General features: G+C 46.7%; 1 protein-coding gene across 30 annotated transcripts in view; it reads left to right on the forward strand.

Moving 5' to 3' along the window:
- Nucleotides 1-24,037, forward strand: part of NFIX (nuclear factor I X) — a 1,679,708-nt gene that overhangs the window by 1,426,456 nt on the left and 229,215 nt on the right. For all 30 annotated transcript variants that reach the window (XM_086962266.1, XM_086962273.1, XM_086962361.1 and 27 more), the window contains one exon: nucleotides 23,937-23,999. In XM_086962266.1, coding sequence (XP_086818392.1) covers nucleotides 23,937-23,999 — 63 coding nt within the window. The remainder of the gene's footprint in view (nucleotides 1-23,936; nucleotides 24,000-24,037) is intronic.

Below are 24,037 nucleotides of genomic sequence, written 5' to 3' on the forward strand. Positions count from 1 at the left end.
CTCCGCCCCCTCCCCTTCCCGCCGTCTCGCATTTCCCCTGTCGCACTTCTCCTCCCCCCTCCTCCTCTCCTCCCCTGCCTGCCTGGATCGCCTCGCCCCCGGACATCATGGGCCAGCCTTGCTCTGCACAAATGTTTCCCAGCACCAGTCCCAGCATCTCTCAGCAGCTCCGCTCTTCCTGCACTGCTAGAACGCCGTGCCTCCCCTACTCTCCTCCCCCCTCCTCCTCTCCTAGCACCCCCAGCCCGAGGCAGCTTCCCCTGCACAGACCCGCTCCGCCCCCTCCCCTTCCCGCCGTCTCGCATTTCCCCTGTCGCACTTCTCCTCCCCCCTCCTCCTCTCCTCCCCTGCCTGCCTGGATCGCCTCGCCCCCGGACATCATGGGCCAGCCTTGCTCTGCACAAATGTTTCCCAGCACCAGTCCCAGCATCTCTCAGCAGCTCCGCTCTTCCTGCACTGCTAGAACGCCGTGCCTCCCCTACTCTCCTCCCCCCTCCTCCTCTCCTAGCACCCCCAGCCCGAGGCAGCTTCCCCTGCACAGACCCGCTCCGCCCCCTCCCCTTCCCGCCGTCTCGCATTTCCCCTGTCGCACTTCTCCTCTCCCCTCTCCGCCCCCTCCCCTGCCCGCCGTGTTACGGTGAAAGGCTTGTTTTTTATTTTACCCGCCGTGTCTCTGCTGCTTCCCCCTGTCCTGTCTCTCCTCCTCTCCCTCTCTATACCCTCCCCCTCCCCCCCACCACTCCCAGAGGGGGCTGAGGTTAATTTGCTTTCTCAGGCGTCATGCATCACCCAGCTCGGTGACACTTTAGCGGGGGACGGGGTCTCCTGGAGGGGTCGGCCTCCTCACAGCTGTTCAAGCCCGCCAGACAGAGCTCAGTGTTGGGAATGGAGGAAAGGAGGGGGCTTTAAACCCGAACACGTGTTCTTGCAAGTGGGTTCCATGACATGTGACGTCAGTTTATTTTCTTTTTGTAATTTATTTCATCGTACATGTTGTAGTTCTTTTTCCCTGGCCATTTCGGCTCCTTGCTTTCCCCCTCCCCCATCTGCAGCGCTGCCTTCTCAGCCCCGTTTCCTTCTTCTATTCCCTCCCGTGTCTCTCTCCAGTTTCATCCTGTCCCCATATAGTCGCTTCCATCCCTATCTATATATCTCTAGTCTTTCCAGTGTTCTCATTTCATCCACTCCACCCTATATCGCTCTCCTCGTCATCCCGTGTATCCAATGTTTACATCTCCTGCTTTGCCCCCCGTTTTCAACGTCACCCCGTGTTCTCTCCATCCACCTCTTTACCTCCCTCGTCCTTCCTCTCTGTTCATGCTCACCCTTCTCTCGCTCTCTTTCGCTTGTCCACTCTCCTATCTCAACTACTATCTCTTTCTTTTCGTCTCTGTGCCCTCCACAGCTCATACCCTCTTGATGTTCCCATCTTTCATTCACAAACCGGCTTAGCTGACGCCTACACACTCATTTATATGTGCACGAAAATTGCGCGCACCCAGTGGCTTAGCCCGTGTGCCCTGGTGTCTAGTTCAGGGACGGACACTGGCCCCTAGCTGCTGTTTTAACTGTGAATTAACAGCAATAACCAGGGTTCAGTGGAGCCTTCCGGGCCCCGGTGCCACTGCACCTGCTGCACCAACGGAAGCTGCGCCCCTGCACGCACCCGAGAACCTGCAGCTCAGTAACATTCCTAGCTATTCTTGCTCTGCAGCTCAGCTCCCACCTATGCGTTATCGTGGCGCCGCAGAGCCCATCGCTCTACTGCGTATAGAAGCCTGGCTCAGGGCCAGTAAAACCACCAGCACACGAGTGCCCCCCTCCTCCTCCGGGCCGTGCAAACAGGCTCGGCCACAAATTACAAGTGTATCAGTACAGGCCTTGCCAGTCCGGGTCTAAACTATTAATATACATAGGCCTAGCCCTATAGAACCCGTCATGACTGGCCTCAAGGGCGTGACGCAGACCACCGAGGCGGGAAGGACTTTGAAGACTTTTAGGAACCAATTTTATTTTGAATGCACACCGCATAAAAATTATTGGCACATAAGAAATGTGATACTGCATTTAATCACTGTATACCGACACAAAATGCAAGATTTAAGTATTCCTGTCGATGACAGGTGGTCAGGCACCCTCAACCCCTCACCCTCACTCACCCTCAACCCCTCACCCACACTCACCCACACTCACCCTCACTCACACTCACTCACCCTCACTCACTCACCCTCACTCACCCTCACTCACCCTCACCCCCTCACTCACCCTCAACCCCTCACTCACCCTCAACCCCTCACCCACCGTCAACCCCTCACCCTCACTCACCCTGAACCCCTCACCCTCAACCCCTCAGCCTCACCCTCACTCACCCTCAACCCCTCAGCCTCACCCTCACTCACCCTCAACCCCTCACCCTCACTCACCCTCAACCTCATGCTAAAGATTTACAAAAAAAACCATTAACAATTCTAAAAGCACTAACTCTAATGCTGCGAGACCTATTGCATTTCTAATGCTTGTTATACTGATGCTGCACAGAATGGTCAAAATGCATTTACAATGCCAATAGGTCAGTAAGGCACGACTTGATGCTTTGCCAATGCTTGTTTTCACCATCATGGTTCAACTATATATTTGCACGGTGACTTTAGTTTGCATCAAGATTAGGCTTCTTTGAGCCAGAAGAAAAATATCTGGAGGTTCAAGGCCACTGTCATAAGAAAACAGACCTCTTAAACCTCTTGATTGCTTAACCCAGGCCGACAAGGCTGAGCGATTTACACCCATCATAAAGGTTATTTAAAGTTGGTACCTAACTAGCCCATGCTAGATCACTGGAGTGTTAAACATCGAAGCCTGGTTTTTGGCTAGATCCACCAGGCTGTTTTGATTGAGTAGCAGGTCGAAAGCTGGTAATGCATTGTTTTGTTACTGCCCATGATGCTGCATTTTACGGATACAATAGTGAACGGGACTCCTTAGCTTCCTTGAATTATTAGCAGTAGCTGTGGTCGAGTAGACAATACCTAGTTTTAGAAGTGGTGGTGTGAAAGTTGGTTACAAAGACAATATATCACAGTTATAATTATTAAAGGTGAATTCAGCAAGAAGTATTTATTTTTTAGGAAACATGGATACAGTGTGACAGCAGTGTTGGACCTTGACTTCTAACTCCATGGCAGTGGTCATATAAAGTGGCAGATTGCCTAATGCAACATGAGAGAGAATGGAGATCCCAGCCCAACAACACATGGCAAAATGCCTTGTACTCCGACTGCGGCCTTGAGGGGTTATAGGCAGGTGTCAGGCACTGAGTAAAGACTTCCACAAGGACTTCCAGTGGTTTTGTCATAACCCCAGAACAGCTGATTATGTCTGATTGGTGCAGTGGAGTTGATCTTGGTATTCAAGACTCCCCCAGCTACCTAGCACTTTGGAGGGATGCCCTGCAGCTCCTCACTCCGCTGCCGTCTCTCACAACAGGAGCTGATTGGTGAAGCTGGTGTCAAACTTGAAAATTGTTTTTCTGTTATATTGGTCATTATCTATAGCACATTTGTTAATCTTGTTTTCTTCTCCTTGTAAATTGTTACATTCCCTACTCCCCCTGCGATGTCGAATTCCTTAATCACCCCGTGATGGCAGAGAATGTTGGTAGTTAGAATGTTGACGTGAGGGACTAGAGAAGACCTGAGGAGACAAGAGCTTAAAGGGTGATTGGGAAGACTAAATAAAACGTCTTGTAAATCGTCTGGAGTTGTTTCTTCACTGGCAATGAGGATCAAGCAGGCTATGCAAGAGATAGCCAATTCTTTAAAGCGGCCACATTTCAGACTCTGCATGAGGCCCGCCATTCTCTACACTCCTCAGATTTTTCAACTTTGTTGAGACTCTAGAAGCACCAGTTTTCTTTCTTCTTTACTCTGCGCTTCAGATCACTTAACTCTTGCTTGTTGGGTCTTTTTGTGAGACTAACACTACCAGCGTTTAGAACTATGATTTATGCTTATTAGCTCACAGGGAGTACGTTGGTGGAAAGGACTCATCAAAGATGTTCTCTCTGTACCTTAACATTTGACCTGGTCCTCTGTACAAATCAATACCTCCTACCCTCTATGCTGTTGTGTTCAAGTTTCTCTTTTTTGTGCCAGGCGGGAACTACAACTTTGATGGCACATTGCATCCCACCAGTACAGCTACACCCGCTTGCTTTTATCGCATGTGGGTTCTGCAACCTGCAGGCATTCCTCCAGAGATGACGCAAACCCCTTGGGACCTCGAGCTATGTTTCCTCCATCTCATTGAGCTTCCCTCAGACTGTATCGCTGTGAGTGGGTACCTTGAGGGAGAATTTGGAGCAGGCAATATTCCTGCTTTCTGTTTCCTTCTCCATCGGATCTGTAGAGTGTGTGGATTTCGCAGGGTACACCTTCCAGCCTTGCTTGCTGCTCCCCTCATGTGCAGTACCCTGCAGAACATGCACATCTAAAAACTCATCTTAATGTCAGCTCCGTTTTAACTGCCTAATATTCCTGAATTTATCCTTCATTTTGATTTTTTAACTCCCTTACGCATATAAAGAAGACTCAGCCATCTCATATAAACAGCCTCATATTGTCATGATCCACAAAGAAGAAACAAATCTTTTGTATTAAACGAAGACAAATAATGTTTTTGATGCTTCTGTTTTCATATATTTTTATTGAGAGGAACTTAATTTTCTTTATCGATGTATTAATTACAGAAAGTTTGCTGCAATTGCACATTATTTATACCTTAATTGTTATTTACCTTTCAGTTTTAGGTACTATTTAGTTTTGTTCTTCACAAATTTGAGTGCTTTATGTTGGAATTGACTATATCAGCACCTCAAACACTAACTTACTATGCAGGCTATTCTATTCTATACCGCTTCTTTACATCCATTGTACTGATTTTTCTCTGAACCTATATCATGAAAACCAGTATCTCCCAGCCTCCACCTTTTTTTAAACAAATCTGTGAAACCAATTCTTCCATGGAATGAGTGGATTAAGCTTTATAGGTCATATTTATTAGCAACTACGGAAGGAAAATTCTCATCATTATGCTAACAACATATCTTGCTGCGCAACTTAGGGATCTATGAGGGGAAAGTCTTTGAATATCTACCTGGGCCAGTAATGTATGAAGGAGAGGTGGTGGAAGCACAACCTAATATCTTTCTAGTAAAACTGGAAGAGCATTTTGGAGAGAATCACAATGTACTTCTAGAAAGGCTAAATTTTTTTAGCTGAATGAAAGGACAACATAAAGTCATCAATTTATTGCTCTATTGAGAGGGTTATCAATGCCCTCTACAAAGGAATCACCAGACACCTCCTACAGAGACTTCAGACCGTACAGAACATCACAGCCAGACTCCTCCTCGACCTACCCTGATGAACCCAAATCATACTCCACCTCAGGCAACTCCAGTGGTTCCCCTTACAGAAGAGATGCAAATTCAAGCTGCTGACCCACGCACACAAGGCTGTACACAACCAAGGTGCTGCATACATTAACCACCGCCTGAACTTCCATGAACTGTCAAGAAGACTGCGCTCCTTCTCCCTTTCACTTGCCCATTCTACCTGCATCTACTTTAGCAGAAGCGAAAGTTGTTCCTTCTCCCACATCGCAGCAAAGACCTGAAAAGAGCCTCCCCATGCACCTCCGGACCATCACCTCACTTCTGGAATTCTGAATGGCCCTTGTTAGATTTGGGGGTCTCTAGCTGGCACAGGTAGGTACTTGACACAAATAGGGACCCTCTCCTCTAGTCAGGACAAGGGGATTACACTCCTAAAATAACCCCTGCTCACCCTCTAGGCTGCTTGGCACGAGCAGTCAAGACTTATTTCAGAGGCGATGTAAGTTAAGCAGTTGTGACCACATACAGTAACCAGTGACAACACTACAAATGGACACCACACAGGCTTTATATAAAAAATAAGTAGACTTTATATAGAGTTGCCACAAGACCTTAAACAACAAAAATACACATTATGATTACTTTAAGATGGTATATTTAAGCTTAGTTCAGTTCAGTTCTTAGATGCAACACTCTGCGTCAATGTACCTTAAGTTGTGTTGCGCTTCCACGACAAGCAATGTCGCAGCGATGGGAAATGCGGCAAAGTCAGGTGCAAAGAAATAAAGACTTGAAGACCTTCCAATCCGGCACGCTTCGTGGGGATGCGAGAAGCTCTCGGTGCGATGCGTGGACGCAGCGGCGACACCCTTACGATGCGACGGCAACAGCTCCAGAAGCGACGCTCTTCTCCACAATGCGTGAAGCTTCTGCTCGATGTGACAACTACAGGAGCGACATCCAAGATGCGACAGCGGCAGCTCCAACGGCGGCGCGCTTCTCGGGTATGCGAGGTGCTCTTGGTCGATGCGGTGCAATGCGACAGTTCCAGCGGCGACACCCTCCTACTTTGGAGTTGCGATGGCAGGCACAGCGACGGCGACACGTCCGACCTCGTTGCGAGATTCTTCTCCTGATGCGGTGCAGTGCGACAGCACCAGCGGCGACACCCTCCTTCTTCGGAGTTTCGACGGCTGCAGCGGCGACAAGCTTCCTCTTCGTTGCGGCATGCTTCTCTCCGATGCGGTGCAGTGCGACAGTTCCAGCGGCGACACCCTCCTTCGGAGTTGCGATGGCAGGCACAGCGACGGCGACACGCTTCTTCTCGTTGAGTCGCGCTTCCAGCTCTTTGCGACACACAGTTCCTCAGAAGGCCCAAAACAGCAGCAGGCACTTCCACAAGAACTCTGGGGAGCTGGGGGGTGGTGTCTGTTGTCCCTGAGACTTCAGCAGGAGGCAAGCTCTTTTCCAAGCCCTTGGAGATCCTTCACAAGATGAAAGCAAAGTACACAAAGTTCCTTTCTTCTTTCTTTGGCAGTAAGGCCTCCACTGCAGGCCAATCCCCCAAGCAGCACTTCAGCTTGGGAATCTCTCCTCAGTTTCTTCAGGTTCCTCTCCTCAGTAAAGGATTCTTCTTGTAGTCCAAAGTGATTTAATTTCATGGGATCAGGGTCCCAATATTTATACCCCAAAATCCTTTGTTCTCTGAGGGGAGAGGGGCCTTTGCCCAGTCCAAACCAGTTCTGAAGCACTCTGTTTACCAGACTTCTCCTTTCCTTTCACAGTGTAGGGCAGAAACATCAGACGCCCCACAGGAGGTGGAGCCAGCCTTGTGGAAGGTAAGTACAGTCCTGGAGCACTTTGTTTACAGGACTCCTTCTCTTCTTTCAGTGTGCAGGGCAGAGACATCAGCTGCTCCCCAGGGGGTGGAGCCAGCATTGTGGAAGGCAGGTCCAGCCCTATTCAGGGTTCAGGTGCAACTCCTCCCTCCCATCTAGATGCAGATCTCTCTATTCACCACCGGGTGACTCAGCCTGTCGCCTGGAATTCCCCAGCGCTGTCACTCACAAAACCAGACATAGGAATACACAACCTAGCAGAGGCAGGTTTGAATGGATAGACAAGCAAAAACCTACTTTCTAAAAGTGGTATTGGCAAACACAGAATAGTAAAATAAACTTTACTAAAAGATGTATTTTATTATTCTGAGTTCAGGCATACTAAACTCGAATTTCTACCCTGTTCTCTGAGACAGTTAGGATTATAAAATGTAATAACTCTAACAGCCAATTCTGGCCTATGGAGAACAGGTAGCCTTGCAATAGTGAAAAACGAAAATGGCTGTAATTTACTATTAGGATATGCCACACACACCAGGGCTTGTCCTACCTTATACTTACAATGCACCCTGCCCTAGCGCCTTCCATAGGGGTGACTGATATGAAGAAAAGGGAAGGTTTAGGGACTGGGAAGTGGGTGCACTTGCCCAGTCAGCATGACAGTACCAGACTGCACGCAGGCTCTGCAATGGCAGACCTTAGACGCATTTTACAAGGCTGCTTTTGTGGGTGGCACAACCAGTGCTGCAGGCCCACCAGCAGCATTTGGATTACATGCCCTGGGCACACTCAGTGCACTAGACTAGGGTCTGACAAGTAAACCAAATAGCCAAACATGGAACCACTGATTAGTACATCAATTTACAATAGGGAGCACTTGCACTGTTGCCCTGGATAGCAGTGGCACAGTGCCCAAAGCATCTAATACCAGCAAAAACACATGAGGCAACAGCAAAAATGGAAGGGAGACCCACGCCAATGGTGCCAGGTCTAACAGCCCTCAAGACCTAGCTATTCGAATAAGCCTTCAGGACCTGCAAGCGGTAATAAAGAAGAGCCAAGATTCTTCCTTGGGCTTGCAGAATTCTTGTCCAGATATGTAAAAAACATTTGCTGACCAAGTTTTTCTTAGATCCTTATTTAAAAGAGGACTTCAATTTTCTTGAGACCAATCTTGCCAGTGTGCCTTTGACAATATTACAGATGCCATCATTCTACCCCCTACACCGGATCGATTTGATGTAAATCTTACAACCATATTTACCACTAGCTTTAATATAAAAGAAATGGAGGGTACACATTCTTAAAAAATAGAAGGCAAGGTAGTAATTGTAGCCTTTGCTTCACACACACTAAAGGAAGCTGAACATATCTACTCCGCAGTAGAGGGAGAAGCATTAGCCTGCTTCCTCTGGGCTGTAAATCATTTAAAATTTTATGTTTAGGGTCTACACTTTATATATGTCAGTACTACAGACCAGTAATTTTTATCCTTACATCCACGAATCAAGATTGCTCTACACCTCACATTGCCAAATGGTCGATTGGCATGGAATGTTATCACTTCTAATCTACAGCAACAAACAACTCCCGGAATTGAAGCTCTGTTGTCGTCTAGCCCAGCCTAGCCTTGCCTTGCCTGACAGACCCGACCAGCCGATCGCGGAGCGCCGAGCAACCTCACACACCACGGACCCAGCGGACCCAGCGGAGGAGGAGAGCGCCGGTCCGTTTGGAGGAGGACGCCTAACAGAAAATCACCGGTGAGCCCGGGTTCCCCTCTAGCCACTCTAGCCCCCCCGGACACGCAGCGCGTGATAAACGCGTAGTATAGTGAGGGGGCGGAGTAGGTTTGGGGATTGCCTGGGGACCGACGGTGCGTCGTAGCAAACGACGTGTAGCCACCTGGGAGCGAACTGGCAGCCTCAAGGGGGTGAGAATATCAGCATCCTGCACCCAGGACAACCGGAGCGGAGTGCGGGGCAGTGCAGGGGCAGCGTGGGGCGCAGGTTGGGAGAGCACCCTAGCCACCCCTGGCTGCACTGGAAAGTACAGCACTCGTGTGCACCTGCCTAGGATTAGGCAGCTTCCAACCCCCACGGAACCACAAGCGGACAGTCTGGTGAATAGGAGGCCCAGAAATCACCAGAGGCACTGCTGTAAGGGGGGAAGAAGAGAGGGAGCAGCAGAGAAAACGGAAAACTGTGAACAATATAAAGAGAACCAGGCGAGGAATAAGCCAAAAGACACCGCAAGAGAGGATAACAGAGGCGGCAGGCAGGCTAACCGGTGGGCATAAGGCACAACAGAGGTAAGTGTAAAGTTACAGCTACTCCTTTTTTAAACTTTTAAATCTGAGAAACGACCGCACGAAACGAGAAATAGCTGCATTACACATTAGGCAACCTAACCGAGAAATGAGACCGAAAAAAGGGCAAACCATGCGCAAAGAAGATAGCCCAGAGAAGAGCAAAATAACAGAGGGCTCAATATCTGTGGAAGAGAGCCAAGAAAGCCAGGCCTCACACATAGAGAATAATAAAGGGCGGCGCAAGAAAAGGAAAGTCAAAAGGGTAAATAAAAACGCCAAACAGGCTAAAAGGGACGGGGACCAAACAAATTCTAAACAGAAAGACAATACGCTAACCTCCAAAGCTATAAAGGATTTTGTAGGGAAACACTACAAACCTTTAGAGCCAGTAATAAGACCGGACCCTGAGGAAGATACGGAAGAACATGGTGCGGAAGGAGTAGGAAGGATAGAAGCAGTAGTGGTGAATCCCGATATGGAAGTAGGAATGGAGGATTCCGTATTAATAAACCTGACGCTCCAGAGCCAAAATATCCACATCTCAGCGCCCCGGCTCTCATCGTCACCAAAACTTTTCTCATTACAGTCACTGGGAAATGAGGAACCAAGGGGAAATGGAATACAGAGCCAGAGCTTAATCTGGGGCGGGGAGCCAGCCCATTCCCCTCAACAACACGGTACCAAAAATTCAATCCAACAGCAAGAACCCACAAGAACAGGTCATCAAACAAACCCAGGCAGAGACCACACACAGGACCCGGAGTGTTCCGTAACACCCACTTCTTCATTGGTGGACCTGATATTGATACTACAAAAGACGTTACAAGGAATACTTGAAGTAACTCTATCAAATAATGGAGTATTGAAAGCCCAGAAATCGAACCTAAAAAGGATCGAAGAGGAACTAGTGGGGATAAAGAACCAAATGCCGAGGATGCAAAGCACTCCTGTCACTGAACATTCGATTGATGAAAGAGTAGAGATGGAATTGGTGGAGGTATCCGCGGGAAGTCCAGTAGGATCCCCACATCCAACAAACCGAAAGTCATCAAACGACTCTATGGAAGCATCTGAAAATGTATACATCTCCAGACGCCCAATGTTGATAAAAAGGCGCGGGGTGTTTACAGGGGTCCCCCATAAGTGTAGGGGTAGAAAGAAGAGAGAACAAGCCTCAAAAGTAAAGAAAAATGGGAGGACAGCAGGGAGGGAAGCACAGGCACAGGCAGACCTAAAATCACCAGCCCAGATAGATGCACCAAATAGACCAAGGCAAAGGGAGTATAACCCAAGAACGACCCCGATAAACCCAAGAAAAAATGGGAGAACAAAGGTCATAAAAGAGAAGCCATTAACACCCTGTGCTACGAAACAGAAAGTAAGAGTAGCCTTAGGACATCCAAATAGGGGTAATAGAGCTGTAAGCCCTCTAGTCCAGGTAATTCCAAGAACGGGAAATATCGGGTGGCGATCAGAGGGACCAAAGACAAGACAGCTCCAATATGACACCCCTAAAAAAGTACAAGAGAGAGAGAAAAATAAATGGGTGTATTTGGACCATATGCAGTCGGGGAAAAGGGGTAGTACGAATGGGAGTACGAACAGGAAAAGGAACCCCCTGAACAGAGCACAGATCTTGAAAGTCTTTGCGGAATGTAGTAGCCTTAGTGGGATCAGTACAAGCGATCTCCGGCAAATTGGCTTTGTAGAGACCAGAAATGGTAAAGAAATAACAAAAGTATCATTACATTCAGTCCTGGTAAAAATGGCAATCCTCAAAGCAACTAGCGAGATAAACCACCTGGGAATAAGAATAATCCCGGAGAGGGAAGTAAAAGCCCCCAATGACAATACCTTCCTAAAGCATCATGCAGGTTTAGGGAGAAGACAGGTGAGATTATATAAAGACGAGGAAGGGAACCAAAGCTGTCTAAATATAGAAATAGACAATACAGATAACGAAGGCCCATGGGGTAATTGGTCACACTGTAGCAGCCCAAGGTTCGATTTAAACAGGAGTCATACGGAGGCCGAGGGAGATGAGGGAGGTATGAGTGAGATAGAATAGGATGAGGGGGTGTCGCAAAGTCTAGGTCTCCTGTCATGGAATGTAAACGGGCTAGGCAATGAGAAAAAGAGAGAAACTATAAAGGAGATAGTAAATAAAGTGGACATTGCCTGCTTGCAAGAGACCTGGTCATGTGACGAAACCCCGTTTAATGAAGGATACCTACAACTAAACTGCCCGGCCAAGAAAAAGAACTTTGGTCGTCCGTCGGGTGGTTTAATGACTTTGATTTCAACGAAAGTGCTCAGAGAAGTAAAACTGATAAAAATGAAATGTAAATGGGTTCAGACTAGCAGAATAGAATTATTGACAGTGGAAAAGAAGTATAAAATGCTGACTATAATGAATGTATACATGCAGTGGGAGAATGGGGCAGAGTATGAGAAGGAGATGAAGCTGTTTAAAGAAGATGTAGATTCTGTTGCAGAAAAATATGTATTGGATACCGTGATAATAATGGGGGATTTCAATCATAAACTTAACCCAAAAAAGGCGGATATCTGGAACAGAGAAATGTTAGAGGTGTTTGGTATAAACCCAGCAAGGTTCCCAGTAGGGGAGATATCAAAACATGAAGCAGCTCTGGTATACTTCCTAGGAGGCAGGGGTTTCCAATGCCTGAATGGAAGAATGAAGAACGACTGCCCAGCAGGGAAAACTTTTAAAGTAGGTTCTCAGAACTGCCCAATTGATTATATGTTTTTACATGCCTGGAACTTCCCCCAAGTACGGGAATTTAGGTTGGAACAAAAAGAGATTAGCGACCACATCCCTCTATATCTAAAAATACAAGGGGGAAGAAGCTTACCCAGAGATAAAGTGATCACCCAGGAGGTGGAGTACCCTAGACGTGTGACGACACGACTCACGGAGGAATATCAGGCAAAACTGCTAGCTATGCAAATTAAAATAAAGCCGGAAAATCTTGAGAACAAAACCTTGAACTGGTTTATAGGTAAACTAGAGGAAGTTGTCTGTTGTTTAAGAACTGAACTGAAAAGGGTCAATAATACAAGTCGAAAACCACCCAGTAGAGTAAAATGGTTTTCAGTAGAGTGTCAATCCAAAAAACGTCAGATCCGGGCAGCACAAAGAAAACAAAAAAAGAACTTCTGCCAGGAGAGACAGGATCAGGTAACCCGTCTAAAAAGAGAGTATAAAAAAATGGTAAATGACGCTAAAAGGGCATTTAAAGAGAAATGCTGGTCAAACCTGCTGGAAGCGATTGAGGATAAAAACCTAAGACAATTTTGGAAATTGGTAAAGGCAGCCCTTAGCCCCTCTGATGGGGAACTAAAATGTGTAGTTAGTGAGGCCGAATGGGAAAAGTATATTAGGGAATTGTATGGGGCAAGAGCCACCACAAACCAGGTAGTGACACATAAATGGCAGGAAATATCAGCAGACCTAAAAGCTAAATTTTGCGTAAAACAAGTAGAAGATACAATAAGAGAGCTGAAATTATCCAGAGCAGCAGGTCCGGACAACCTCCCAGCAATAATTTTAAAGTCAGACATAAACTGGTGGGCAAGATTCTTTGCTCAGATGTTTGGTACAATACTAACAGAAGGCAAAATGCCATCCAACTGGAAGGGTGCTATAATTAGGCCCATCCATAAGAAAGGTAGCATGGAGGCACCACAAAACTACCGCCTGATTAACCTCCTTGATATAGGAGAGAAAGTTTTCTCTAAAATTGTACTGAAGCAACTCAACATATGGGTAAAAGAGCGCCAGATTGTCCCTACAGAGCAAGGAGGTTTCAGGGAAGGGCACTCGACTATAGACCATGGGTTTGCACTGTGGGCATTGGCGAAGAAGTCAACGGAACAAAATGGCAAGCTGTGCTGTTGTTTCGTTGACTTCCGAGCCGCATTTGACTCGGTTGATCGCGCGTGCCTATGGGAAGCATTACTTAAAGTAAACATCCCGAGTGACCTCCTGACAATAATAAAGGAACTTCATAATGAGAACTGGGCGCAAGTCATCAAGGATACGGAGGGCTCCTTAACGCAAAAAATACCCATCAGAAACGGCCTAAGACAGGGGTGTGTGTTAGCGCCGCAGTTATTCTCCTTATTCCTGTCAGACCTACCGGCCCATCTAGAGGTCGAGGGTAGTGCAAGTCCCAGAATGAACGGAAACAAGGTGGCCTGCCTACTATATGCAGACGACCTAGTTATTGTAGATCAGACAGAAATAGGCCTCCAGCGTAAGCTCAATGCCTTCAACGCATACTGTGCCAATACATTTCTTATTGTCAACCTGGATAAAACTAAAGTACTTTGCTTTGGGAAAAAATTAACCAGATTCAATTGGTACCTAGGGGAGCTCAAACTGGAGACGGTGAATGAGTATCGTTACCTAGGTATATGGTTCGACAAAAGCCTAAAATGGGATATGCATTGGGATACACAAAAAGCCAAAGCACACACATCGATATGTGGCCTAAAAATGTTCAACAGGGATTACGGTGAGATGTCGCACAGACCAATGCTAAGGGCCTTTGAGGCAATGATACCCCCCCAAGTGCTGTATGGGGCAGAAATCCTTTATTTGAGCGGTAAAGGAGCCTGGGACTTGGTAGAGGGTAAATGCCTCAAAGGACTCCTCTCTCTCCCACAATCTGCGATGGTGCAAGCCATAAGAAGGGAAATAGGCACAAAGTCCTGGGAGACATTAACTCAAATGGCAATACTTAGACTTTGGAAACGTCTGGAAGACCCCGAGGGACAAAAAGTAGCACAATGGTGCAAGAAGGAAATCCAAACGAGTAACCTAAAATGGGCAAAAATGTGCAGGGAAAGAGTTACGCAAATCTGTAAAAAATTAAAGGTAGAGGTAAACCAGGAAACTCATCAACTCCTTTGTACAAGGAGTGAGTTGAAATCAAAGGGGAAGGAAATATCGGGATTGTCCGATATGGAATATCTAGCGAAAAAGAAATCAATAACACATATGATGGGCGCATGGCTAAATGAAAACTGGTTCCCCTACCTAGACATCCTTCCCAACCGCGGACTTAGGCAGGAGATCTTAAGGCTGAGGGTTGGTCTAAACCCATTGTTAACAAATAAAGATCTGAAAAATAAATTGTTAGATAAAAATGGATGTTGTAAATGTAATTTGGGGTGCAAAGGAGACCTGGTACACATCCTACTCGATTGTCTGTTTTTACTGGAACAGCGGAAACTGTGGTTACGTCCCGTGTTCCTAAAATATGATATAAGCTCTAGAGCGCAGGCAGCCAACCTGCTAACTGAAATACCCACTATCGACATTGCGATTGCTCTTGGGAAATACATAAAAGCAGCATTAAGTGAGCTAAGAATCCGGGAATAACAGGTATATTTTAAAGCATTTTAAATTAAGGAAACTAGTCTAGCTGAAGGAAGTAGAATGGGTTTGTTTTATTCATAACTGTGGAATGTTAACTAAAATGCAATTTTAAGGGCGTCGACAAAGGATGAAGCGTGTGTAAGAGTTTTAACTAATATGTGATGGATTTTATTGTGATAATGTTTTAAATGAGTTGAGCTCAGCGTTTTAACTTTTTGATACTCTCTTGCACCTGTTTAAATGACTAAGGTCATAATAAACATACCTTTTGACTTTTTTTTGACTTATCACTTTAAAATGGAGTATGTTTCGGGTGAATGCAACTTAGCGGCTGATTTTATGTCCGATTTGTCATTAAACATCATGGAACAGAAAAGTGAAGTAGCAGATGTACCTAACCTATCTGTCTTGATACCTGCTATGTTGGAATATAAATGGAGGGAATTCTTAAAGAATTAAAAGGTTCTTGACAAAGTTAAAGATATAATTGAAATGAAATGAAATGAAATGAAACTGTTCTTATATTGCGCAAACTTAGCCCAGTGGGCGTCAAGGCGCCTAAGTAACATGCAGAAGCTAGCACCCCCCCACAGTCCTATTCTCTCACAGGTAGGCCCTCTTAAAGAAGCAGGTTTTGAGAGCCTTTTTAAACGACTCGATTGAAGGGAGAGTTTTTATTTCAATGGGGATGGAATTCCAAAGCTGCGGGGCAACCACAGAGAAAGCTCTGGCTCCCCATCTAACAAGTTTGGCACGGGGAACCACCAGTTGACATAGTCCCGCAGAGTGAAGGCTTCTTGTAGGGATATAGCGCATTAGAAGAGCACCGATAGCACTAGAGGGACCTTCTTTCAATGCTCTGTAGGCCAGACACAGAATTTTAAAGGAGATTCTGTGCTGCACAGGAAGCCAATGAAGGTCCTTCCTGGCTGAGGTGGCGGAAGAGGCTTTCGGAAGATTCAAGACAAAGCGTGCTGCAGCATTCTGCACAATCTGTAGTCGGTGTATCAGGATTTTATTGGCTTCCATGTACAGGGAGTTGCAGTAATCTAGCCTGGAGCCCACCAGGGCGACTGCAACCTGTTTGCGCGCCTGGGGGGAGAGATACCCGCGGATTTTATTAAGTATCCTGATCACACCCCAGCAGGTGGCCACGGTCCTGTTAACTTGTAGAGACATAGAAAGCGAGGTGTCAAATATTACACCAAGATTTCTGGCAGATTGGGAGGGAGTGGGGCAGATGCCAAGAGAGGAAGGCCACCACTCACTAGACCACACATCTTGGTCCTTCCCAAAGATCAACTCCTCCGTTTTTTCGCCGTTCAGTTTGAGGGAATTTATAGTCATCCAGTCTGCCACATACTGCATGCATACCCTGAAACTGGCGGCAGATGTACTAACAGAGGTGTGGGCTAGTGACACCATGATCTGGGTGTCATCTTCGTAGGACACCACCTCCATCCCCTGAGATCTAACTAGTCTTGCCAGGGGAGCCACGTAGATGTTAAACAGGGTCGGACTTAAGGCCGACCCTTGTGGCACCCCACACTGCAATGACTTGGCAGGGGAGAGGTGGTTCCCAAGCATCACTCTCTGCTCCCTTTCAGTCAAGAAGGAATTTAGGAGGCTCAGGGCCGGTCCCATGACACCAGCTTCCCTCAGCCGAGATGTAAGAATGGCGGGGGACAGGGTGTCGAACGCGGCCGTGAGGTCCAACAGAACCAAAACCGTAGTTTGGCCAGAGTCCACTTTGCGTCGGATGTTATCGACCACACAAGTGAGAGCGGACTCTGTGCTGTGGTGTTTTCTGAAACCATGTTGGGTGTTATCCAGGTATTCAGAAGAGTCGAGGAAGGAGGACAGATGAAAGTTCAGATGCGCCTCAAGCATCTTAGCGGGAGCTGGGAGAAGGGAGATTGGCCTAAAGTTTTTCAACATGGCCGGATCAAGGGACGGTTTCTTAAGAAGAGGTTTCACAATTGCCTTCTTCCATACCGGGGGGAAAGATCCCTGGGTAATAGCCTTGTTCATAACCTCAAGCATAGGGGGAAGAAGGCTATTTCTGCATTCCTTCAGTTTTTTCAGAGGTATCGGATCAAGGGGAGAAGCCGATTTGGTCCTGTCCAGTAGTAGATTCAGTGCTTCCAGGGATAAAGATGGAAATTCCATGAGTAGGCGGGAGGGATCTTTGCCTAACGAATCGAGACTGGATATAACAGGTGGAATGTTTTGATCAAGAGCAAGGCAATGGGCTTCCAGAGAGACATGTATGTCATGAATTTTATTATGAAAGAAGTCAGAGATATTATTGCAAAGTTCTTGCGAGCTAACTACGGGGTCAGGGAGTTGCAGGGAGCATAAGGTGTCGGCAATTTTAAAGAGCTCCCTAGAAGAGGAGAGAGAGCTGGTAAGATTGGAGAAGTATTCCTGCTTCTCTATTACCACTCTCCGTTTGTAAGCCCGCAGCGCAGATTTGTGAGCCTCTCTATCATTGGGGTCCCATGATTTCCTCCAGTTTCTCTCACTGCTCCTACATCCTTGTCTCAAAAGTCTCAGCTGATCGGAAAACCAAGGTGCCGTAGGCTTACGGCGCGCTACATAGCGCAGGGATGAGGGGGCAAGTTGTTCCACTGCGTTGGAAATGGAGTCCGTCAGAGTTTGGGCTGCCTCTGCTGCGTCTCTTAGAGCTAAAGATTCAGGAGTGGAGACCAGAGGGGCTAGGACCTCATCAGATATATTCCTTAAGTTTCTCCTGAGGGTGAAATGGGAGGTTGTCAGGTTAGTAGAACAGGGGGCAGGAACGGAGAGTTCCAATGGCACGGCGAAATGATCAGTCCAGACTAACGGTAGCGGAGGGCCAGTGGAGAGCCTGTCGTCGTTAGAGAAAACCCCGTCAAGTATATGTCCAGCCTTGTGAGTGGTACTTTTTACAAGCTGGACGAGGTCACAGGCTCCTAGCGATTCGACAAGTGAGATTGTGTCATTTGAGTTGGTCTCATCTAGGTGAAAATTAAAATCACCCAGGATGGTAAAGGCCGCTTTTCCGAAGTAGGGTTCAAGGATAGTCATTAGTTCAGAAGGGAAACTGGCCCTAGAGCCAGGGGGTCTGTAGATCAGAATCCCGGAAAAGGAGGCTGATGGAGAAAGAGTGATACAGAAATAGAGTGATTCTAAGCGAGCTGGAGGAATTGATATTAGTTTGATCACACAGAGAAAGGAGGATTTCACAAGAATGGCTATACCACCTCCTCTGCGCAAGGGTCTATCTTGCCTATAAAGAGAGTAGCCATCAGGAATGGCCATCAGCAGATCGTGTCCAGAAGTGTCAGAGGCCCAGGTCTCCGTGATGAATACCCAGTCCGGCTGTCGATTGTCAACGAAATCGTGAAAGGCGACGTTGTGCTTAATAAGCGAACGAGCATTAATTAGGAAGCCGGATCTCCGGATCGGGGTAGGCTGTGTGGGCGGAAGGTGTAAACTTGAAGCGACAGCACTAGAAGGTACGAAGGAGGCCGAACAGGCCCAGCACCTGTGAGAGTGCAGGATCCCTTCGGGAGAGTAGCGGTGAAGGCAAGGCTGGGATGCAGGTCTTAGTGCAAGGAAATCAGATTTGGAGTAGAGTCCAAGTGTCTCAACGGAAGGGGAAGGAATGAGAGTTGGGTCCAGACCGACCTGCAACCCGTCCTCAGCGCGGACGGGCTCAGACGGGCTGGACTCTGGCGTGACTCCGGCGGGCATCCGGCGCGTCCGCAAACGCGTCCGCTACGCGGAGAGGCCCGTCCCTTTTTAAAGGCAGCTAGAGCGCGTGAGTGCGTCCCCACACCCAAGATGGCCGCTATCACACCCTCGCCTCCCCGGGACCAGCTCTCAGCGTCAACACTCAGCTGAGAGCGGCCCAGGTGGTAGAGGGAGGTAGGAGAAGTCGGATTCTACTAGAAACGCTTATTAAAATCAAGCGCAGGATAAAAACAAAGGTCACTCGTGGACCAGTTCTAAAGTGCTATTTTACCTCAAGCGTGAGTCTGCAGGCAAGGCAGGTAGAGGAAAGTGCAATAGAACCTCCGGCTTCCGCCTTGGTAAGGTTTGGCTATAAAAATATGATGAATTGCCGGAAAAAGCTAAACCCTTTTGGGCAGTCAGGGATGAATTAATTATTCTTGGAAACAATATACCAAGGGCAAAGAAAACGGTACCCGCTATTGAGCTATGGGAAATAATTGCTGATCTGGACCTTGAAGGGCACCTTGGGAGGAGCTTAACAAAAAGCAAAGCCATAGGCAGTTATTGATTTCCAGGCATGGATACCATTATTGAAACAAAGGGGAGGAACTGCATAGTGTGTGGATGAGTGATAAATCTGAAGTCATTAGAAGGGTACAGTTACCCCCTGCAGATATTCTTGATAAACCTTGAGACTAGTTAGCATTGAACTTAACAGGCCCAATACATTTACCCAGCTTCAACAGAAAATAAAATTTTCTCCTAATAGATTTTTACCCAGGTAGGGTTTGTACCGCATATTGTACATAGGACAACCACAAATGTTGTTATAACATTTCTTTGGATACTTTTCTTGTTGAAGGTGTTCCTAACACTTTATTCACAGACAATGGGGTTCAGTTCAGTTCAGAATACTGTTTGTTTCCTTGTCACTATCGCCCACCATGGTCATTTTTCCTTTTGTTAGATTTTGTCATCTCTTACATCCCTCAATAGATTCCTTCGGTATGAATTGTTTAACACCATATAAGGGAGAATATGTGTTATAGTGGTCATTATTTATTAGTCCTTCTGTTTTTAACTTTCTTTTCTTCCCCTTGTCATTTGGTATATGCCTTACCCCTACAATGTCGTATTCTCAATTCACACAGTGATGTCAGAGACTGTTGGCATTTAGAATGTTGATGTGAGGAACTGGAGAAGATTTAAGGAGAGGAGCTTAGGAGGTGAATTGTAAAGGCTCAAATCCTTTAGAGTTGTTTTTAATTTTCCTTTGGAAATTGGTTCTCCTTTGTCAGGACCTGCCCCCTTATTGCAGGGGCAGCTCCTCCTCAGGATCGTTGCCCTGCCTGTTGCAAGTGCAGCAGGCAAACACGAATAAATAAAATGACACGTCAATGGCATTTTATTTTTTTTTCACTGCCCTGGCTCATGCTGTGTACAGCGCAAGGGTGGGGGCAGGAATGAATCCTGCAAATGCAGGATGACAGCACTGATCTACAGTCAGGGCCGGACTGGGACCCACAACCGGCCCTGGCAAAGTGCTCGGCCGGCCCCCCTCCCCACTCGATGGGGAATTAGTTGAAGGTGCCACTGAGCTCTTTGCCGGGGCCGGTTTTCAGCCGATTTTGGTACAGGGCCGATTTTGCAGCTATACTGCAAAAACGACCCTGTAACAAAAACGGCCCCCAGGGGCCCAAAACCGGCCCCCACCCGTGCTGCACACCGGGGGATTGCCTGGTGCCAGCTATGGCCAGTCCTGCCCTGTCTACAGTGTGCATGTCGGATTGGCTGACTGCCTTGTGACAGCCAGCCCGACGTGCGCACTGTGGACCCAGCAATCCAAAGGATGTGAAACAGCCTGTGGATTTCTGGCACAGGCCCCCACCCTCAAAATGAGCGCTGGGTGACCCTGCTCCTACCAATCCTGGAGCTACTTTCACAGCATGAGAGCAGCTCCAGGACTGTTTAGAGCTGCATTGAACAAGCAGGAAGGAAGTCCTTCCATTTCCTGCTCATGGACAGCAGGGAGAAGTTCTGTAAAGGTCGTGCTCCCACTCCTAAATTTATGGTGAGTCGTGCGCCTTCGTACCTCACCATTTTTTTAATTTAAGCTAGCTGCCATTGCCTTGCTGGCTGGTAGAGAGGCAGGAAGGGCAGGTACAGAGGTAAGGCATTGCCTAGTTTGTCCACATTAGGAGGGACATCGGTGCTTATTGGGCTACACTTTTGATGTCATTATAGGTCTTTTAGCTCTTCAGAGTTAGAATTACTGGCTAAAATGGCTTTGTGCTAATACAGATTTTGAGTAAGCTGATAACATGTTTACAATTGCAATTAGCGAGAGGCATTTTTGAAGTTAAATACTGTTGTGCCAGAACTGGGCCATGGATTTTGGGCAGGAATAGTATGCAGCAACCTTCAAAGTGCTAGGTTGGCAGGAAGCTCGTGCATTGAGTCAGCCAGGCCACAAATATCCAGATGGTGAAAAACAACTCAGTTAAAGGGCATTGACGGATAAGTACTGGCTCTAGGAAGGGGTTTTTGTGAAAGAGGAGCTCGAGGCCCTCCATGACCATATGTAGCTCCCTACAGGGGAGCTGGCGGCATCATACTGAAATCGCTTGCTAAAAATATTGCATTCATTCTGTTATGATCCACATACGAAACCAAGCCTGTTTGTTGGTGGGATGTCTTGCCTTGTACAGCCACATGGCGGTACCTAAAAAATATGAGTAAATTCTCAAAAAACAAGCATTCTTGCCCTAAAGAGTAATGTCAGGTTACTCAGCCAAGAGAATGGGAGTAGTGCAAGACTACTTGCTTCCTGTTGCACTTTTCATTAGAGAACGTACAAGTATTGGCACAGCCAATCAGTCTTACCTTTTAAATGCATTACTATTAGCTTTGATAATGCTTTTTTCCAATGCTGTTCCAGTTTAACAAAAAATCGCTTGTTTGCTGATGCCCCACAACACTTAAACCCTTTACTTGGATATAGTTTTTAAGGCTACGGTGGCCAAGTGTGATGACGTATACATGCACATACGCATCACCATGTATGCATGTGCACACTGTATGCAGTGGCTGCCAATTGTTTAGTTAACACCTACCAGACAGCACTTGACAGGCACAATGTGGCTTACCAAGAGATATAGGGGCTTGGAGCCCACCCATTGCTTCCCATTGGTTGACTTTCCCATCATTCTCATTTGCCTGTATCTAATTTATATCCCAGCTTGTCAGCATTGTGTTTCTCTCTGCTGCATTGTCTCTTTACCATCTCTTTTATTGGCTGGCATCTCTGCTTCCACTGGTGCACTACTTTTTTATTTTAAGTATTCCTTGAGAGTGCATGTGTTTTCGAGCTGCCTCATGTGCTTTTCTCCCATTGCACTCCATGTTGCTCTATGTCACCCGTGTGCCTCTCCCTGCCACCCTCCCTTTTGCGTTCCCCATTGTGCTTCTCCCCATTGCGTCTCCATGCCTTTTATGTTGCTTTTCCCCCCCCCACATGCCCTCCTTCTCGTTCAACGTTTTTACTCCCTCCCCCCCCCCCCAGTGGTTAATTTGTAAAGATTTAAGTGGTGGGGCTCTTGTCAGGAGGCAGCTTGCACCAGACCGTTTATCCTGTTAGCACCGCCTAAAACAAAACCAACTACTAACCATGAAAATGAGGAGAGGATGTAGCATAATGGCCAGCGCTGCCGACTTCGGAGCTGGGGGAACCAGATTTGAGTCTCGAGGTCAGCTCAATATCCCTGATTCCAGGCAAATCATTTAATCTCCTCGTGCCTACCATAAATGAATGTGTCCTTAACTGGTGCTCATGAAAAGCGCCGGTGTTGATGATTAAGTGCCGGTGATGAGCACTGGAAACCACTGGCTCAAGTTGAGCACTGTCCCTACCCATGCCCTCTGTATTGCTTTCCCCAAACCTTCATATTTCTTCCACCCTCTCTCCTACTCTTTGCTTCTATTTTCTGTGTTGCTCACACATTTGCCCACCCGCTCCATTGCAAGTCCCCAGTGCGTTCCTTTGTTGTGCTCACGTACCACATGTTGCTTCTGCATACCCTGTCCTCCCCGTGGTGCTCTTGTGTCTCCCCGTCCTTCCCCATGTTGCTTCCACTGCTCTTTATGTTTTTTAAGTCTCTACTTTTGCTGCCATTCCATCTTCAACTGAAAAAAAGACTCTTTTGTACGATTTTTTTTTAGATACCACTACAATTTGGATTGGTAACTAAAAAAAAGGTACCCACATCATTTTGCAGGAGTTTGCTTGTGTGGTGCATGTGGAATGCTGTAAAGCATGACAAACCATTGAGAAAGCCAATAGAGTCCAAAGGCGAGAGCTACTGGCTTTGGCAATGTTTTTTATTTACCATCCAAGACAGCAGACATCTAACTTGGAGTATTAAAAACAAAAAAAAGTATGCAATAGCACTTGTTAAGAATGGAGTGGCCTGGGGGCAAATTGAAGCTCCAGACCCTCAAAATAAATACAAAATAAAATATTTACTAACTAATGCTTGAAGGAGGAGTGAGGAAACTTCTAGGGATGGGGTAGATGCTGTATGGCAGCGGAGCAAAGGAACTGCAAAGGAACAGGCGTTAAACACAGAAAAGAAGAAAATGGCGGTGGCGAAGCAATGGAATCGCTGTGGGGTTGGGAAGCAATGCCGAGAGAGCTGGAGGGGAATTTAAAGAAGGAAGCTGCACACGAGGGGGAAAGAAAACAAATACACTCTCATGGAGTGCTAGAAGAAACATAGAAATATGTAACTCCCTGAATGCAAACAGTGGAAGGCCACAAGTCACCCAGCCAGAACACAGTGCAGAAGAAAATGAGGATGAGAAACGGGATAAGCTAAAAACTAGGACAAAAACCATCAAACGAGAAATAGAAATCAAGAGCAACTGACACATCAAAAGTCCATTATATCTATATATTTTAGTATGTAGACCTTAGACAGTAGACAGCTAAAGCTCAAAGGGTCTTTAGACAGGACCTAGAAATGGGTCTGGCAGTTCCAAAGTTCTACTAATCAGCAGCTTCTGGCTCTTCTGAGCTTGGTATCTTGAAGAGGTTAAATCAGAGAATCAAAGAGGGAAAATACAAAATAAAAATAGTGTAGTACTTTCTAGCTACTTAGAGCTTAGGGATTTAGTCCTGCAACATGTAAACATGTAAACGCTATAATTTCTTGGATTTATTTTTTTAATTCATTCTAATTTTAAACCATTCTTTGTTTTATTTCTTGTTAGAATCTGGACAGTCAGACAGTTCCAACCAGCAAGTAGATGCAGACATCAAACCACCTCCCAATGGTAAGTATTATCCACTACACACTACTACTGAACTCTGC

Source organism: Lissotriton vulgaris, chromosome 1_1, assembly GCF_964263255.1.
Source record: "Lissotriton vulgaris chromosome 1_1, aLisVul1.2, whole genome shotgun sequence".
Classification (NCBI taxonomy): Eukaryota; Metazoa; Chordata; class Amphibia; order Caudata; family Salamandridae; genus Lissotriton; species Lissotriton vulgaris.